This window comes from Oncorhynchus tshawytscha, linkage group LG03 (assembly GCF_018296145.1).
Source record: "Oncorhynchus tshawytscha isolate Ot180627B linkage group LG03, Otsh_v2.0, whole genome shotgun sequence".
Lineage (NCBI taxonomy): Eukaryota > Metazoa > Chordata > Actinopteri > Salmoniformes > Salmonidae > Oncorhynchus > Oncorhynchus tshawytscha.
The window spans coordinates 26397446-26417093 of NC_056431.1; the positions used below are offsets into that span (position 1 = coordinate 26397446).

Genomic DNA, 19648 nt, shown 5'->3' on the forward strand with positions numbered 1-19648 from the left:
CTCTGTGCAGTGACAATGCTGGCTGCTGGAAGGATCACTTCCCTCTGAACAGGGACGGTGGCTGTTGGTAGGATCCCAAACATCTGCGTAGTGATGCTGCCTGTTGGGATGATTCTCTCCCTCTGTTCAGTGATAGACTTGCCATACAGATTTTAGAGTAGACCTATGAGACCTATGCCAGGATAAGACAAATAGTTTATGTGCAGGACCATATGTTTATCTAAGACATGCTTGATAAAGTGAATCTGTCACTCTGTTATCAGAGCAGATCGAATTTATAGCCTTATATACATGAAAGGTCACAAATGTAACGGGATTCGTCCTCCTCTGACGAGGAGTATGAGAGATCGGACCAATATGCAGCGTGGTACGTGTTTGCCATGTTTTAATGAACAAAATCACTGAACACAAAAATACAAAATAAGAAATTGAAAGACAAACAAAAACCGAAACAGTTCCGTGTGGAACATACAGACACAGAAAACAATGACCCACAAAACACTGGTGGGAAAAGGCTACCTAAGTATGATTCTCAATCAGAGACAACTAACAACACCTGCCTCTGATTGAGAACCATACCAGGCCAAACGCAAAATACAACATAGACAAACAAACAGACTGCCCACCCCAACTCACGCCCTGACCATTCTAAAACAAAGACAAAACAAAGGAACTAAGGTCAGAATGTGACAACAATCATATTTGGTTAATCTTTGCATCACAAGTTAGGGTACAGTCAGTGATGCATATCAGTGTTTTATATACAGTATATGCAGTGAACAGGGTTTAGGGATATAGGCTATCCCTATAGGCAATGCATTTTAGTTCTAAAGCTCATCACATTCCACATAACATTTTATTGAGTTTACATGTACTGCATCTATCAAACTATGTAGCCCACAATCCTATGAGGATAACATGTCCAATGCCATAATCATGGCACAGGAACAGGTAGGCCTAGACCACATTAGCCTACAGGAAGATAATACATCTTAATACATGTATTAATGCTTCAATGTTGCTTTCCCCCCAGCCTATCCTTGCTTTTTCTTGCATGATTTTGAACAGGAATTGTGCCTACTTTATAAAAGTGCCTAATTATATGTGGTCATTGGACATGAAAAAAAAAATAGACTCTATTCTTTTTTCTCTTTTAAAAGTATACACCAGTTGCATGTGACAAATACAATTTGATTTTGATTTGAATGGTGTCACATGATCAACGACATTCCCCTTTCCTTTTACAGTGTTTAAAAAAAGAATTTGTTATTCTTCTTCTTCTTTTTTTTTTAGAATAGTCTGTATACATGCAAGAAGTACACAAATAGACAATGATAACATATGCTAGGGGGTACAACAAATTACAGATTATACAAAGACCTTAAAAGAAACAACCATATTGATTGTTTTTACAGCTTTCTTATTAGAAGAATGTAAAATGGTCTTAATGTACTGCTCGAATTCCTTATAGAAAACACAGAAGTGTTTTTTAATAGTGAATTTACATGTATGAATATGACATTTTTTCCATGAGCACAATTAGATTGAGGTAAAATTGTTTTTCTTTATCTTTATTATAGTAAAGGAAACCGAGCAGCACATTCTCCCATAACAAAAGTCATCAAACATATTAACAATTATAAAACTGTGAATATCATTCCATAATTGTTTTACATGTAGACAATGCTAAAATAAATGCGAAACTGTTTCTGGATGCTCAACACAAAATGTACAATCAATGTTAAAGTCTTTTTTGAGTTTCTTCAGGTAATGATTTGCAAGGTAATACTTATGGATCATTCTGAAAGAGACTTCTTTGACCTTGTTAACAAGCAAATATTTGTGTGGTAATAACCCAATTTTTTCCCAACATATATTAGTGACCGATGTATTCCAGGAACTTGTGACATAAGGAATGGATACAATATCCCTTTGAAATAAAGCACGTAAAGATCTGTTCTTCTGAGGGAGCAAAGATAAACATATTTTCCCTATTGGAGAGTCAACTGGATTAAGCGAGGGTAGGTCAAGAAGGTGAGGTCTGGCTACACCTGTAAATAACATGAGAGTTCCAGATGGAATAGCATCAAAGACTATGGCGAACTCTGTAGGTGTAGCCGGGATATTGTAAGGATATTTTTTTTAAATACTCATAATTGAGTAACAATCCTTCTGCATTAAAAAGTTGACTCACACGCAGGATATGATTATTGAACCAGTTCTTCAAAAATAAAGATTTTTAAAAACTTTATTCCCTATTCTTATTAAGAATTTGATGACACTCTTGCTTCTCCTTGAGACAATGCATATCCATATACGCTAGATGTCTCCCTCCTCCATGCATCGGAGCCTCACAACAAGTAGCCTAGCTAGACGTGCACTACTACCGCACTGAAGAGTTCATGTGTTCGCGAAGTGCTCGTGGTGAGGCAGTTGCCATTTTGAAACCCAAATCGTTCACAGTACACCCGCCCTGAAACCTGGAACTATGCCGCGGGGCCGGCCTCGCAAACTGAGGGATAAAACCAACGACGGAACAGGTAATCAGTCCAAAATATCACGAATAAAAAAAGGCAGCAACCATGCTGTTTACACAAGTTCGTAATGAATGGACAAGCTGCTGCGTAGCTGAGATAAACTCACTTGAGTACAGTGTATATAGTCCCCGGATATAGTATTCCGGGTGTCCATGGCTTTGTACTGTAAAGTGATTGAGGCGGAATGATATTAATAACATTTCGGTGGCTCTACTTATCCAGATTCAGTCTAATTTACACTTCAGTGAGGCAGTAGTTCCCGTAGAGTCCTGTCAAATATAGAGAATTTGGCTAAGTAACGTTAGTTCGATGTGTTTTTCTGACTCGTGTGTTAGCATGTTGGTGCTAGGCAGTTGGGTAACAGGCTAGCCTTTGTTTTTATTTTTTTTTGTGTGCGAGGAGACCACTAGCTAGATGTCACTCGGCTAGCCAAACCATCAAGAAAGTGGAGTGTTTCACCATCCGGTCTCAGTTCACTGCAGCTCGATAGCCACATCAGCGAGTTATAACTACTACTGTTAACCCTAGTTAACTAACATTAGTTTAGCTAGTTAGCATCCAACTCAGGTTGAGTGATCAGAAGAGAATGGGTTTTATGCATGTGGCTAAGTTAAAGTTAGTTGCCATTCTATTGCTAACTAGCGCGTTGCCAGCGAGATACAGCTGTAATACCAAAAAAAAACGAAGAATATCCCTATGCCAGAATTAAGTCAACTGGTAGTTAGCTAGCTGGTATCGTAAGAGTAGTAACGTTAGTTAGACGAGCTAGCTATAGTATCAGATACTTTTTCCACGTTTAGTTTTATGACAGCTTACTAACTCGTCCAAGGAGCTAGCTAGCGTAAAGTATGTTCTACCAGCTTGGCCATCAGGTGTGTAATCATTACTACTAGAAAACTAGCGTTTCTATTGGTCAGATTCAGGTAGGTCCATCCCTATTAGCTGATCCGGTCCAATAGAAACGCTAGTTTTTGTTCAAACGTTGTGATTACACCCCAGGAATATTCAGTGGGTTTGTTTAGTGCATTTGGTCACCAATCTTTTCTGAGTCAAAATGCAAGGCGAGATCTACCACTCAGATTTGTTTTGAACATGATTTAAAAAAGCTAGCCTATTAAAAACAGTACTGTAGCAATGAGGTTTGTGCACTAGCCTATAGGCCCAATACATTATCACCGCATTGCTTGAATTGCCCTGCCAATGTATTGTTTGGACCATTAAAAAAATATATATAAGGTAAGCTATAGGATCACACCAGTAAGGGTCATTTGTTGTATTACTTCTGAGGTACAGCTGAGTGAGCATACATTTAAATAATTTGCTTTCTATTGTACTGGGCTGATGGTGCCTGCATCTGGCCAGTCTCAGTGGAGAGAGAGGGCAGACTGAGGGTCTGCCTCTCAATGTCCCTCCACTCCCTTTCCACCCCTGACACTGACCAAAAAGTGACAGTATTCCAGTTGATGGTGAAACTCGAGTCGCACCGCATTATTTCTGCTTCATGCACAAATTCATGTTACTCCTATGAACAGAGAAAGTGAAATATTCCTCAATATAGAAAAATAATTGAAGACCCGAGCTGCTAATAATAATGCAGGCCTATTGATACAATTTCCTACTCATTACAACTCAGTGTTGGTTGTAGCGCGAGTGGAAGTAGGAAGAACCTACATTTTATGGCTTATAAAAGTGTTGAATAAAAGTTTTTGACAGTGTGGAGTAAAAACAAGGACTCACTCATAAAAACGGCAGCTCTTTGATGTATTCGTTGACTCTAGTATTGGCTTTAAAAGTTTTTGAAATATCACAGTATTGACTTTTCTGTAGCTTACTTTTATGCCTGCTATGTTACTGCAGACACTAATCTTAGCCATCCAATTGGTCAGCGTTGGGCCTATAGTGCACTTGATTTGCTCTCCGGGCATGCCAGGAAGGCAGAGTTTGTACCTTCAGACACATGAAATGGTTCAAAATCAATTGTCGACAAAACTAAATATGTTAGACAAGGAGGGATATTTCTGAGGTCAACTGCAGTGGAAACTCTTCTATGTGCAAACATGTCACAGTAAACATGGAGTCACGTGATGTTGTAGCCTACTACCACCACGACATATGACCCGCCCATATGACCATTACACGCAACATGCGCAATGGATATAATTACAGCGACATATTTCAAAAACAACTTGTGTACCTCTAATTTTCTATCAATGAGCTGGGCACATGTAGTACTTCCAGAAAATATACAGGCCTATACATATATACAATATGACCAAGTGAGGTGCAATTATGAGATTGCAACAGTTGTCATAAAAAGTAGGCCCAATCCAGAAAGAACTCATAGTCCCCCTGTAAGATCTGTAAGATCAGCCTGACCTGGTCAGGTGTATCAATATGGTGGTAGCATCACCACTGCACTGCGTAGGCTACCTATCCAGACCTTTCAGATTTGCAAACATTGAAAGATTAGGCTAGTACCAAGGGGAAGGGGTTTGTAGTGGTTTGGGACAGGCTCGTATCTGTTACCCCATGTAGGCCTGCCCATTACCTGATTTGGCTACCAGATAAAGGCTAGCATAATAGGCCAAAACATATTAGTGGATGATCTGTCTCTGTGTCTTAACCCTCGTTTTAGTTTAAATATGAAAATTACAATTAAATGTGATTTATTAGGGCTATTCCATTGCTTGGCTGCTTGTTATTTGGATTCGTATAGTTCTAAATATCACACATCAATCAAACTGAAAAATGCATACAAACCCAGGGTTTTCCCCAACTAATGTAAGATGTGCTGTGCCACCTTGTGGACTGGCTGCACCACTATTTATATATATTTTTTAAAACTGTTATCATATAAGGCCATTATTTTCTCTAGATCTCATGAAATGGCAGTTGCAGATGTTCAAATGCTGCCCCCCCCCCTCCCATTGCCAGACTTAGCAGCATCACACTGTTAAACAAATCCTGGGGAGAACCCTGCAAACCCTAAACCTAATATTTTACGGTCTTGAATCTGCTGGGAAATAGGCTGGTGGACCAAAGCATTAGGGAAATTGCAGATACCGTTTAAGTAACCTAATTATGAGCACCATGGTAATATGATGGTAATTATAATGTTTTTGTCTCCCTCTCTCTTTCTGTCAACAGAGGGTATATCTGGAGCCAAGCAGGACTACAGCCATGGAGATTCCAAGGACAACAAGTGCACCGTCTGCTCCCAGAGCTTCACTACTGAGAGCCAGCTACAGAGGCACCAGCGCGACCATGAGGCCAACGACAAGGCAAGCATAGTGCAAAGGGTCAGACGAGGCCGTTTGACACGACATAGGCTGGACAGACCTAGCCTGGGTGCCAGTCTCTTTCTGCTCTTTTGCCAATGCCTTATGGAATTGTCATGCCAATGTTTAGCTTGACAATGACAATGACAATGGAGTAAGCATTTAAGTTTGTGTTTAGGATCAATAAGGGTTAAGTGCCTTGCAAAGGCACATTTCCAGATTTTTCACTTGCTCTGCTTGGTGATTCAAATCAGTGATCTTTCGGTTACTGGCCCAACACTCTTAACCACTAGGCAGCCCACACAGTCACTCACTTGTGTACACTCACTCACTTACTCACTGTCTTTTCTCTCTTTCTCCCTTCCAGCCTCACCGGTGCGACCAGTGTGCCCAGACGTTTAACGTGGAGTTCAACCTCATGCTCCACAAGTCCACACACGCCACCTCCAACCCCACCTGCCCGGTGTGCCACAAGAAGTTCTCCCGCGTGGCCAGTCTCAAGTCCCATATCATGCTGCATGAGAAGGAGGAGGTCAGTCAATCAGTGGTATGGGGCGGCAGGTAGCCTAGTGGTTAGAGCATTGGGCCAGTAACCGAAAGGTTGCTGGATCGAATCCCCGAGCTGACAAGGTAAAAATCTGTTGTTCTGCCCCTGAACAAGGCCATCATTGTAAATAAGAATTTGTTCTTAACTGACTTGCCTAGTTAAATAAAGGTAAAATAAAAAAATATGATTGAACTCATTCAAACATGTAATTTAAAAAATGTGATTGTCTTCTATCTGCTGTGAAATATGGTTTATCGAAGGTTAAAATGTAATTTGGCTACTACTTTTAATTATCTTATTTATTCAATTAATTACTAAATATCTGTGGACTTTTTCACATCAGGTCACAACCATCCTCATAATAATAATAATGATAATACACATAATTTATATAGGTGACATCTTTCTAAAGGGCATGCATGTCTTCTGAATTGGGGTCCTTCTCCATCCTCCTCCTCTTGTCTGTGACCTCATCTTCTCATCTCTTTCTCCGCCTCTGTTCTTTCCCCCTCTCCTCCTCTAGAATCTGATCTGTACAGAGTGTGGCGACGAGTTCATTCTCCACAGTCAGCTCATGCTGCATCTGGAGGAGCACCGCAAAGAGCTGTCTGGGGCCAAGGTGTACACCTGCAAGACCTGCAGCAAGGAGTTCAAGATGGCGGGCCAGCTCAAGGAACACACCAAGACCCACATCAAGATGAGGTTAGAGAGCGAGGCTACAGTAGCACAGAGGGTCTCAGGTTTATTGATACTGTTGTCTAAAGTGCTTGTTTAGCAACACATTACTAAGTCTACTGGGTGCCTCTTATCTCCCTGTGTCTTTCTGTTTCCTATTTTTCGTTTGGAGGACCAGCAGTTAAATTGTGTTTCAAAAGAACAACCTGACCCAAAGACTGTTTCCACATTGCGTTGATTTCTGTTTCTCTGCACTTGTTTTTTTTCATCAGGCCACTCAGCTCGAATTCCAGAAACTACAAGAAGAATATTGATCGCAGTGGATTTACCAACAGCTGTCAGCATTGTGGCAAGACGTTTAAAAAGCCCAGCCAGCTCGTTCGACACACACGAATACACACAGGTAAGCAAAAGACAGCTGGGTCATGTTCATTATGGTACGCATCAGAAAACATTGAAAAACATTTTGCAACTGAAAATGAGTCCTTCCCTGTTTGTATGTTTTCTTCCATTTCATGCCTAATGAACACGACCGAAGACTCAGATTTGGAGTTGGTAACTTCAGAAAGCAAATTAATTGGAGAGCATGAGATGAAATAATGGCCTCTTCAGCCCTAGGCCCAGTCAGTGTGCTGTATCACTGTTGGACACCAGGGGTCTCCACCATGATTGGGAATAATCCTTGTCTCTCATCAACAAGGACTCCTTTTTCACTGTTGCACCAACTAAGGATTCTGTCACAGGAGGCTGCTGAAGGGAGGACGGCTCATAATAATGGCTGGAATGGAGTGAATGGAATGGCATCAAACACCTGGAGACCCTGTGTTTGATGTATTTTATAGCAATCCGCTCCAGTTGTTATTACGAGCCCGTTCTCCCCAATTAAGGTGCCACCAACCTAGTTAATACACAGGAGGCAAATGCCACATTTGCCCTGAGAAATACAACAGGGCCATACAGTTGTTCCATACATGTTTCTACATTTCCCCCTTGTAAAATGGGTTGAAATAGATATGGCATATAGCCTTTTTTTTAAATCTCCCAAAACATCCACTAAAATATAATAGTCATACGCTACGTGCATAGGGGCATTGTCATGCTGAAACAGGAAAGGGCCTTCCCCAAACTGTTGCCACAAAGTTGGAAGTACAGAATCATCTAGATTTTCATTGTATGCTGTAACGTTGAGATTCCACTTCACTGGCACTAACGGGCTTAGCCTGAACCATGAAAAACAGCCCCAGACCGATATTCCTCCTCCACCAAACTTTACAGGTGTCACTATGCATTGGGGCAGGCAGCGTTCTCCTGGCATCCGCCAAACCCAGATTTGTCTGTCAGATGCCAGATGATGACGCATGATTCATCACTCCAGAGAACGTGTTTCTACTGCTCCAGAGTCCAATGGCGGCGAGTTTTACACCACTTTAACCAAGTGGCAGGTTCTACAGGAAATCACGGACTATAAAAAGAAAACCAGCCACATTTCGGACACCAACGTCTCGCTTCCAGACAAACTAAACACCTTCTTTGCCCGCTTTCAGGATAATACAGCGCCACCGTCACAGCCCACTAACATGGACCTCACCCCCCCCTCTCCTTCTCTGTGGCCGACGTAATACATTTTAAACGTGTTAACCCTCACAGAGCTGTTGGCCCAGACGGCATCCCTAGCCGTGTCCTCAGAGCATGCACAGACCAGCTGGCTGGTGTGTTTACGGACATATTCAATCGCTTCCAATCCCAGTCTGCTGTCCTGCACGCTTCAAGATGGCCACCATTGTTCCTGTACCCAAGAAGGCAAAGGTAACTGAACTCAATGACTACTGCCCCGTATCACTGACTTCTGTCATCATGAAGTGCTTTGAGAGACTAGTCAAGGATCATATCACCTCCACCTTACCTGCCACCCTAGACCCACATCAGTTTGCATACCGCCCCAACAGGTCCAAATATTGATGCAATCGCCTGCACACTGCCCTATCCCATCTGGGAAAGAGGAATACTTATGTAAGAATGCTGTTCATTGACTAATGCTCAGCATTCAACACCATGGTACCCTCCAAGCTCATCATCAAGCTGGAGGCCCTGGGTCTCAACCCTGCCCTGTGCAATTGGGTCCTGGACATTCTGACGGGCCGCCCCCCAGGTGGTGAAGGTAGGAAACAACATCTCCACTTCGCTGACCCTCAACACTGGGGCCCCACCCCACAAGGGTGCGTGCTCAGCCCCCTCTTTTACTCCCTGTTCACCCATGGCTGTGTGGCCATGCATGCCTCGAACTCAATCATCAAGTTTGCAGATGACACAACAGTAGTGGGCTTGATTACCAACAACAACAAGACAGCCTGCAGGGAGGAGGTGAGGACACTCAGAGTGTGGTGTCTGGAAAACAACCTTTCACTCAACATCAACAAAACAAAGGAGATGATTGTGGACTTCAGGAAACAGCAGAGGGAGCACCACCTATCCACATCGAAGGGACAGTAGTGGAGGTGGAAAGTTTTTTAAGTTCCTCGGCTTACACATCAAACAAACTGAAATGGTCCACCATTTAAACCCTAACAAAGGGTTCATCTAAACCCTAACAAAGTTTTACAGATGCACAATCGATCATCCTGTCCGGCTGTATCACTGCCTGGTACGGAAACTGCACCGCCCTCAACCGCAAGGCTCTCCAGAGGGTGGTGCGGTCTGCACAATGCATCACCGGGGGCAAACTACCTGCCCTCCAAGACACTAACTCAGAGCCGCTGCTGCCTACATAGAGACTCATATCACTGGCCACTTTAACCAATGCCACTTTAATAATGTTAACATACAGTGGGGCAAAAAAGTATTTAGTCAGCCACCAATTGTGCAAGTTCTCCCACTTAAAAGATGAGAGGCCTGTCATATACTCATCTCATATGTATAGACTGTACCTTATACCATCTATTGTACCATCCCTATACCCCTCATCCATATATTTATATGTACATATCCTTATTCCTCCCTTTAGATTTGTGTGTATTAGGTAGTTGTTGGGGAATTGTTAGATTTGATTTGAAATAAATGTAACATTTTCAAAAGTTGCCACCTCCTAATACACCTACTGATTTCCTTTCAGACATATCACCTGAGATAAGTGCACATTAAGCCCAGACTCCTCTGAGTTCATTCAGAGTTTCAGCTATCCTTCCTCACAGAGCCCCTCCGTGCCACTTCATCTTTATGTTAATTTGTGGGCTGGATGGATGACTAATGTTGTGCTGGAGATGGTTGGTCTGTGCTCTGAATCTCAAACAGCACATTAAGGGGATGTGCTGAGGGGAGCTATGGTGCTTCAAGCTCAGTCTGCAGGCTTCAGTTAGCTAACTGAAACTAAATCCGGTATCCTCAGCTAAGTATCCACCTCTGCTCTGATTCTGCATCCTCATTGTCTAAAGCAAGACAGGTTAGTCCCTGTGGGCTTCTCAGCTTAGCTAAACTCAGATCTCCCTGAGCAGTCAGGCTTCAAGACGGGTTACTCAACCAAGACTGCTCTTCTCTGTGTCACGGAGACTCTCCGCACTGCCAAAGCTGACTCTCTCTCCTCTGTTCTCATCCTCTTAGTTCACGGTGTCAAAGGCAGCAGATAGATCCATCAGATCCTCCTCTCCACCCTCTCAGGGCTGGGCGTCTCATGCTCTGCGCACTCTTGGTTTGCATCATGTCTTGCAGGCCGCTCTTACCAGATGACGTGGAGAGGATTTGTGGCTGCACCACGTACTCTCATTACTGGTGTCCCCCAGGGCTCGGTTCTAGGCCCCCTCCTCTTCTCTCTGTACACCAAGTCACTCGGCTCCGTCATATCCTCACATGTTCTCTCCTATCATTGCGTTGCGAATGACACTCAACTACTTTTCTCCTTCACCACTTCTGACACCCAGTTAGCGACACACAACTCTGTGTGCCTGGCAGATATCTCAACATGGATGTTGGTCCACCACCTCAAGCTCAACCTATCCAGAACGCTACAGACCACCTAGTTTGAACCAAGTTCTCCCATGTCACCCCACTCCTCCGCACACTCCACTGGCTTCCAGTCGAAGCTCGCATCCACTACTACCATGGTGCTTACCTACGGAACAGCAAGAGGAACTGCCCCCACCTTCAGGCTATGCTCAAGCCCTACACCCCAACTTGAGCACTCCTTTCTGCCACCTCAGATGTCTTGGCCCTCCCACTCTAAGCTGTTCTCTGTCCTGGCACCCCAATGGTGGAACCAGCTTCCCTCTGAAGCTAGGACAGCAGAGTCCCTGCTCATCCTCCGAAAACATCTGAAACCATACCTCTTCAAACTGTATCTTAAATAATCCTCATCTCGGGACTAAAATGTAAATGTAAGCAATGGTTTTCCTATGGGATATAGACCCCTTTCTGCGTTTGCAAACATTGTCACATGAGGGTGACGCGTGCAAGTTGGTGGCAGAACAAGGGGTAGTTCTAATAGAAAGGCATCAACAAAAATCTTCTATTTACATGTTGCTTATGAGTGCATTTCACAGTACTTTTGGATTATAATTTGATTTTAAGGCTCGTATGAATGTCTTGCTTAACATTAATGTTTGTGTCATCGCAAATCAACTGCATTATAAACTCAGCAAAAAAAGAAACGTCCTCTCCCTGTCAACTGCGTTTATTTTCAGCAAACTTAGCACGTGTAAATATCTGTATGAACATTACAAAATTCAACAACTGAGACATAAACTGAACAAGTTCCACAGACGTGAATTAACAGAAATTGAATAATGTTTCCATGAACAAAGGGGGGGTTCGAAATCAAAAGTAACAGTCAGTATCTGGTGTGGCCACCAACAAGTACTGCAGTGCATTGCCTCCTCATGGACTGCACCAGATTTGCCAGTTCTTGCTGTGAGATGTTACCCCACTCTTCCACCAAGGCACCTGCAAGTTCCCGGACATTTCTGGGGGGGAATGGCCCTAGCCCTCACCCTCAGATCCAATAGGTCCCAGACGTGCTCAATGGGATTGAGATCCGGGCTCTTCGCTGGGCATGCAGAACACTGACATTCTTGTCTTGCAGGAAATCACACACAGAACGAGCAGAATGGCTGGTGGCATTGTCATGCTGGAGGGTCATGTCAGGATGAGCCTGCAGGAAGGGAACCACATGAGGGAGGAGAATGTCTTCCCTGTAACGCACAGTGTTGAGATTTCCTGCAATGACAACAAGCTCAGTCCAATGATGCTGTGACACACTGCCCCAGACCATGACGGACCCTCCACCTCCAAATCGATCCCGCTCCAGAGTACAAGCCTCGGTATAACGCCCATTCCTTCGACGATAAACGCAAATTCGATCATCACCCCTGGTGAGACAAAACTGCGCCTCGTCAGTGAAGAGCACTTTATGCCAGTCCTGTCTGGTCCAGCGATGGTGGGTTTGTGCCCATAGGCGACTTGGTTGCCGGTGATGTCTGGTGAGGACCTGCCTTACAACAGGGTTACAAGTCCTCAGTCCAGCCTCTCTGTCTATTGTGGACAGTCTGAGAGCTAATGGGGGGATTGTGTGTTCCTGGTGTAACTCAGGCAGTTGTTGTTGCCATCCCATTCCTGTCCTGCAGGTGTGATGTTCGGATGTACTGATCCTGTCCAGGTGTTGTTACACATGGTCTGCCACTGCGAGGACGATCAGCTCTCCATACTGTCTCCCTGTAGCGCTGTATTAGGCATCTCACAGTACGGACATTGCAATTTATTGCCCTGGCCACATCTGCAGTTCTCATGCCTCCTTGCAGCATGCCTAAGGCATGTTCACGCAGATGAGCAGGAATCCTGGACATCTTTCTTTTGGTGTTTTTCCAGAGTCAGTAGAAAGGCCTCTTTAGTGTCCTAAGTTCAACTTCAACCAGTAAAATGGCTCTTTGCTAGCTTTTGCTACAGGCTATATCAATGAGCGTTAGCATTCTAGCTAACAACTGCTGCATCCTAAATAAAACAATTTGCAAAGATCACAACCAAATATAATCTTAGCGACTGTTCAAGCAAGAAGTATTTTGTTTAGAGGTAATAAAAATGTTCAATGGGCACAGATGGCGATGGATTTCTTACTGCCGCGCGCATCTGTGCTTGACGTCAGTGTGTCGTGTGCTGGGAATGGGTCTATTTAGTGGTGTGTTCTCCCTCTTCTTCTCTCTCCTACCCCCCAGGTGTATTGAGTATTGTGTGTTACACCTCACCAACGAGGTATACTTAAGCAATACGGCCCGATGAGGTGTGGTATATGGCTACAGCTAAGGGCTGTTCTTAAGCACGACTCAACGTGGAGTGCCTGGACACAGCCCTTAGCCGTGGTTTATTGGCCATATATCACAAACCCCTGAGGTGCCTTATTGCTTTTATAAACTGGTTACCAATGTAATTAGAGCAGTAAAACGTAATGTTTTGTCATACCCGTCGTATACGGTCCATCAGAATTCAGGGCTCAAACCACCGAGTTTATAATGAGTTTTATACCATGGGATTGTTGAGTACTCGTTTCTGATTGGCTTGAATGGCATTCTCGAGCGTGCATTATTTCCCTATAATTCAATGGCAATGTAGTTCATTCTTACATTTTCATTTTTTTAAAGCTGCTTTTGAAAGCCAAAGTCGAATTGAAAATATCAATGGCATTGTTGAGTTCGATTTTCATAATAGCAAGCTAGGATATCAGCTAGCAAGTCTAATTGTTTGGTTACCAAGGCAACTACTCTAGCTATCTAGCTAGCTAGTAAACATGCTAGCTACTTCAGTGGATGTTGTCACATCTCTACTGGCAAATACGTTAAATTATAGCCATGGTATAAAATAGATGATCACTCTATGCATTCTCTGGAGAATAATGCAACTCCGCGGAAGGTTCGTTCCACTCCGATAACGTGTTGTGGAGCACACATTCCAGGTCATACGTTATTTTGCAGAGAACTCACAGCTCGAGTATTACAACAAAATCTATGGGCAAAAACACGTTAGCTGGCTAGTTGAGATTGAAATGTCTTATAAATAGCTCTCTGAAGTATGCAATGACTGACATGACAACAGGAAAACTGATGATGCAATACCCTATTTCGAAATTGCACCTTGTGTGTTCTACTATTCCAACCTTCAAAAGTAAGTTGAACACCTGACTGAGTTCCTTTAATAATTCTGCTGACCCACAATTTGGGAACCACTGATCTATACCACTCAGGTGTATTGAGTTGTGTCCTCTCTCCCTCCTATTCTCTCTCCTCTCCCACCCAGGTGAACGGCCGTACAAGTGCAGCCACTGTAGCAAGGCCTTCAACCAGAAAGTGGTGCTGCAGACCCATATGGTGAGGCACACGGGAGAGAAGCCCCACCTCTGCACCTTTTGCCCCGCTTCCTTCTCGCAGAAGGGCAACCTGCACTCGCACGTCCAGAGAGTGCACTCTGAGGTAAACAACCAATTAACTACATCACCTGGCACATCTCTGTTGCCCTTGTCTTTAATCAGTAGGCTGGGTGGAATTATTATTGGCAAATAACATTCACCTGTCTGATCCTCAAAGTTGTCCACAAGTGTCTACAAGGTAATGTGTGTGTGTGTGTGTATACAGTACCATTCAAAACTTGACACACCGACTCATTTTAGGGTTTTACATTGTAGAATAATAGTGAAGACATCAAAACTATGAAATAACACATATGAAATCATGTAGTAACCAAATTTGAGATTCTTCAAAATAGCCCCACTTTTCCTCGATGACAGCTTTACACACTCTTGGCATTCTCTCAACCAGCTTCATGAGGAATATTTTTCCAACAGTCTTGAAGGAGTTCCCACATATGCTGAGCACTTGTTGGCTCCTTTTCCATCACTCTGGTCCAACTCATCTCAATTGAGTTGAGGTCGGGTAATTGTGGAGGCCAGGTCATCTGATGCAGCACTCGAATTGGTCAGATAGCCCTTACACAGTCTTGAGGTGTGTTTTGGGTCATTGTCCTGTTGAAAAACAAATGGTAGTCCCACTAAGCGTAAACCAAATGGGATGGCGTATCGCTGCAGAATGCTGTGGTAGCCATGCTGGTCAAGTGTGCCTTGAATTCAAAATAAATCACTGACATTGTCACCAGCAAAGCACCATCACACCTCCATACTTCATGGTGGGAACCACACATGCAGAGATCATCCGTTAACCTACTCTGCGTCTCACAAACCAAATTTTATACTCATCAGACCAAAGGACAGATTTCTTTCGGTCTAATGTCCGTTGCTCGTGTTTCTTGGTCCAAGCAAGTCTCTTCTTATTGGTGTCCTCTCGTAGTGGTTTCTTCGCAGCAATTCGACCATGAACGACTGATTCACACAGTCTCCTCTGAACAGTTGATGTTGAGATGTGTCTGTTACTTGAACTCTGTGAAGCATTTATTTGGGCTGCAATCTGAGGTGCAGTTAACTCTGCTGAACTTATCCTTTGCAGCAGACTCTGGGTCTTCCTTTCCTGTGGCGGTCCTCATGAGAGCCAGTTTCATCATAGCACTTGATGGTTTTTGCGACCTCACTTTCAAAGTTCTTTACATTTTCCAGATTGACTGACCTTCATGTCTTAATGGAATGATGGACTGTCATTTCTCTTTGCTTATTTGAGCTGTTCTTGCCATAAAATCGACTTGGTCTTTTATCAAATAGGGCTATCTTCTGTATACCACCCCTACCTTGGCTCAAATGCATTAAGAAGGAAAGAAATTCCAGAAATTAACTTTTAACAGGCACTCCTGTTAATTGAAATGCATTCCAGGTGAGTGTGTAAAGATGTCATCAAGGCAAATGTGGCTTCTTTGAAGAATCTGAAGTATATTTTGATTTGTTTGACACATTTTTTCAGTTAATACATGATTCCATATGTGTTATTTCATAGTTGTGATGGCTTCGTTATTATTCTACAATGTAGAAAATAGTACAAATAAAGAAAAACCCTGGCATGAGTAGGTGTGTCCAAACTTTTGACTGGTACTGTATATTTTAGCAATTTACATTTTCTTTTGATACTTAAGTGCATTTAAAACCAAATACTTTTAGACTTCTACTCAAGTAGTATTTTACTGGGTGACTTTTACTTGAGTCATTTTCTATTAAGGTACCTTTTACTTTTACTCAAGTATGACAATTGGGTACTTTTTCCACCACTGATCTTTATCAAGGGTGTGCATAATTACAGACCCCACTGTATATACGTCTAGGGTAGAGTCTAAAATGCTGACCACATCACTCGCTTCTACAATCCACCATGTTGCTTTCACCTTACAGCGAGCATTGCAAAATAAATGTATAAAATAAACGCATACGTGTTATTCAATCATTGCACCCACACTACTCACGTGCGCGAATGAGCGTCTGCTTTGCCAAGCGCTAAAATAGAAGTCAGTTCTATTTGTGACGCTGAACGCGGTGCAAGTCCCGCCTCTCCCATCTCCTCAATTATTTATAGAAGCAGATACCCATGTGCCATCTACTCATTGATTATACCCACGTGGGTGATTGAAAGATTAACTGAGGTCGGTTGTCGTGGTAATACTAGGAAAGTTAGATGTCAATCGCAATATAGAGTCCAAAGAAGAAAAGGCCTGGAAGGAGGAGAGATGACTAGAAACAATTCGGTTGACTGTTTTATGTGTGGATTAATTGTCAGAATAGCGGACCTTGTGTATTTCAGGTAAAATAACAACTCAACATTTATATTTCAGGACAAATTAGCTAGCAACAGCAAGCTAGCTAAATTTGACAAATTAGCTAGCAACTGCAAGCTAGCTAAATATGACAAATTAGCTAGCAAATGTAAGCTAGCTAAATATGATAAATTAGCTAGCAACTGCAAGCTAGCTAGCTAAATTGCCATAAATTTGTAATGCTTTTTGACCTGTCCCTAAATTAATATAATTGGTTCAGAGTTTTGATATTTCAACCTGCGTGCCGTGATCGCGTTTGGTGTGGGGAGGACAAAATATATTTGTGCGCGTCCTGTCTGGGCATGGTGTAAGGGTCTCTGGACAGGCCCCCCTGTCTCGCTCTCTCTCTCTCACTTACTCCCACACACGGTCACCCTCCTCCCGGCTCAATTGCTTCAATAGAGCAAGACTCTGTTGCACGAAAAAAAAATGTTCAGTCTCTTAGACAGAGAATGAGCTTAAATTACTGTTAATTGTCCTTGTCACCTATGTGCCTTTGTCATTTGAAAATGTATCTTATGAGTCATCTAGCTGAACGCAAGACCTGGCTGTTTCTCTATTATATGCCAGCCAGGTCATTTTTAGGCTCCCTCAATATCCTGTAATGTCCATAGAAGAGCATGACACCTCCGTCGGGTGCAGGCCCATAAAAAATGAAGGCGACTAATGGAGAGGAAGAGAGAGCGAGGATAGCTCCCAGCTCCTGTAGCCTCGATGGAGAGGCAGCTCTGTGGGGTCATGAATAGGTAATGGCACATGAAGAGATGACTCCGTCAGGGATGCAGGGCAGGGCACACAGATCGATGGATGGATCCAGACTAATGCTACAATAGTTCATGATCTGCTGTCGCATTTTACCACTCAGAAAAGAAGGCTTACATTCTATTACACTGTCTGCAACGGAGCTTGTTCATTTAAAAAATGCCTCTTCATGCATTCTGATCACAGACAAAATCGTACATTGTCAATGGTAGAAAATGGATTTGATGTGAAGGCGGGTCTTGTGTCTTCTGATCTTTGAACCCCCCCCCCCCTTGCCCCTTTGTCTTTAATCAGTTAGATATACGGAAATAATATAGGACATTCTTATGAAACAGAAGCTTATATTACTGATGTAGCAACATTGCACACAACTAATGTGATATTTTCACATATTTGACAGTCCATGTGGAAAATAATGATCCTAAATGAAAAGCAGTCTCTGGGTTATTCAGTATGACGATGGCAGTCGAGGAGTTGGTGTTTTATAGACAGCCGTTTTTGAGTGACTGGCTGTATGCTCTTCTGGATCTGAGTGCTACTTTCATCGAATTTGTGTCCAGTAGTCATCATTACTTACATCGATGCAAATGAGGACATGCAAATGTGAGGTTTCGTCGTTTTTTATTGAGGGGCCAACTCAATCAGATAGCCTTTCAATTTTCCCCACCCCTCACAACAAATACATGTGGTCGTTTTATCAACTGACCATTTTTAAACAAATGATTCTAAAGATTCTAAAGAGCGCCTGTAGCGTGTTGTTGTCCGTCAGTGCTAATTGGCAATGATGCGGTGAGTTGATTTGAATCTGCCCCGAAAGCCCCAAATCATATTTATTCAACTTTTTTTTTGAATAATGCATGTGATTCTCACGAGTGTCCTTCAACCTACTCTGGCAGTCAGGACCTCGGCTTTATGAACGGGCTTTATGAATATATTAAAGTCAGATGGGAGTGGGAATGCATTTCATAAGCAGCATCTGGAGTATGGACAGGGAAGTGGGATTGTTTTTAGATTATCTCAAGGTTTTTGCATGAAATTGTTCTCTATCCTCCTAATCGCTGCCTTATATTAGATTGTCCATTAAAATAATCAGAAGATGGATATTTGTAATATCGATCTTGGCTGAAGATAAAATATGTATAATGTATACACTGATTGTGCAAAACTTTAGGAACACCTGCTCTTTCCATGGCATAGACTGACCAGGTGAAAGCTATGATCCCTTATGGTCAGTTAAATCCACTTCAGTCATGGTAGATGAAGGGGAGGAGACGAGTTAAAGAAGGATTTTTAAGTCTTGAGACATGGATTGTGTATGTTAGCCATTCAGAGGTTGAATGGGCAGGACAAACGATTTCGGTGTCATTTTGAATGGGGTATGATAATAGGTGCCAGGCGCACCGGTTTGAGTTTCAAACCCAGCAGCATTCCAGTTCTTTTCACGCTCAACAGTTTCCTGTGTGTATCAATAACCCACCCAAAGGAAATCCAGCCAACTTGACACAACTGTGGGAAGCATTGGATTCAACATGGGCCAGCATCCCTGTGAAACGCTTTCGACACCTTGTAGAGTCCATGCCCAACGAATTGTGGCTGTTCTGAGGGCAAAAGGGGTGCAACTCAATGTTAGGAAGGTGTTCCTAATGTTTTGTACACTCAGTGTACATCTTAGTTGGTATTAAATTAGAGTGACACGGCATTAGGTAGTTTATTTTTACCTAATGAAAAATAATTTATTTTTAATATAAAAATGGACGAAGAATGTAGCTTTCTGCTAATTCCCAACGACATCATATCCAATGAAAGCATTTAGGCCTTTAACAGCTCATTTAATATAAAGTAATAATCACAGTTGTGTGTGTATACTGACTTTGTTTCCTGTATATGTGTCTCTTCAGCTTACGGGAGTGCCACTGTTCCCGTGCATGGACTGTAGCTGTGTGTTCAAAAAGCTGGGCAGTCTCAACGCCCACATCAGCAAGATGCACATCTTGCTCATTGAGGAATCGGCCAACACACAGGTGAGCGAGTGCATGCAGATGATGTAAACTTCTAGAAGTTTCTCCTGATTCGGTTTCTGACCTCTGCATTCAGTTTGTTGCCTCACGCTGCAGCTAGCTTGATGCTGAGGGATC

At 42.9% G+C, this 19648-nt stretch overlaps 1 protein-coding gene across 2 annotated transcripts in view; it reads left to right on the forward strand.

Annotated features, from left to right (window-relative positions):
• Positions 1–2388: 2388 nt before the first annotated feature.
• LOC112223960 (zinc finger protein 236) overlaps positions 2389–19648 on the forward strand; it is an 88175-nt gene continuing 70915 nt past the window's right edge. Inside the window, exons 1-7 of one of the 2 annotated variants that reach the window (XM_042313301.1) lie at positions 2389–2540; positions 5685–5818; positions 6183–6347; positions 6886–7064; positions 7310–7440; positions 14307–14479; positions 19412–19534. In XM_042313301.1, the coding sequence (XP_042169235.1) occupies positions 2489–2540; positions 5685–5818; positions 6183–6347; positions 6886–7064; positions 7310–7440; positions 14307–14479; positions 19412–19534 (957 nt within the window). In that variant the 5' untranslated portion in view covers positions 2389–2488. The remainder of the gene's footprint in view (positions 2541–5684; positions 5819–6182; positions 6348–6885; positions 7065–7309; positions 7441–14306; positions 14480–19411; positions 19535–19648) is intronic. The other variant, XM_042313300.1, reaches the window with a different exon arrangement.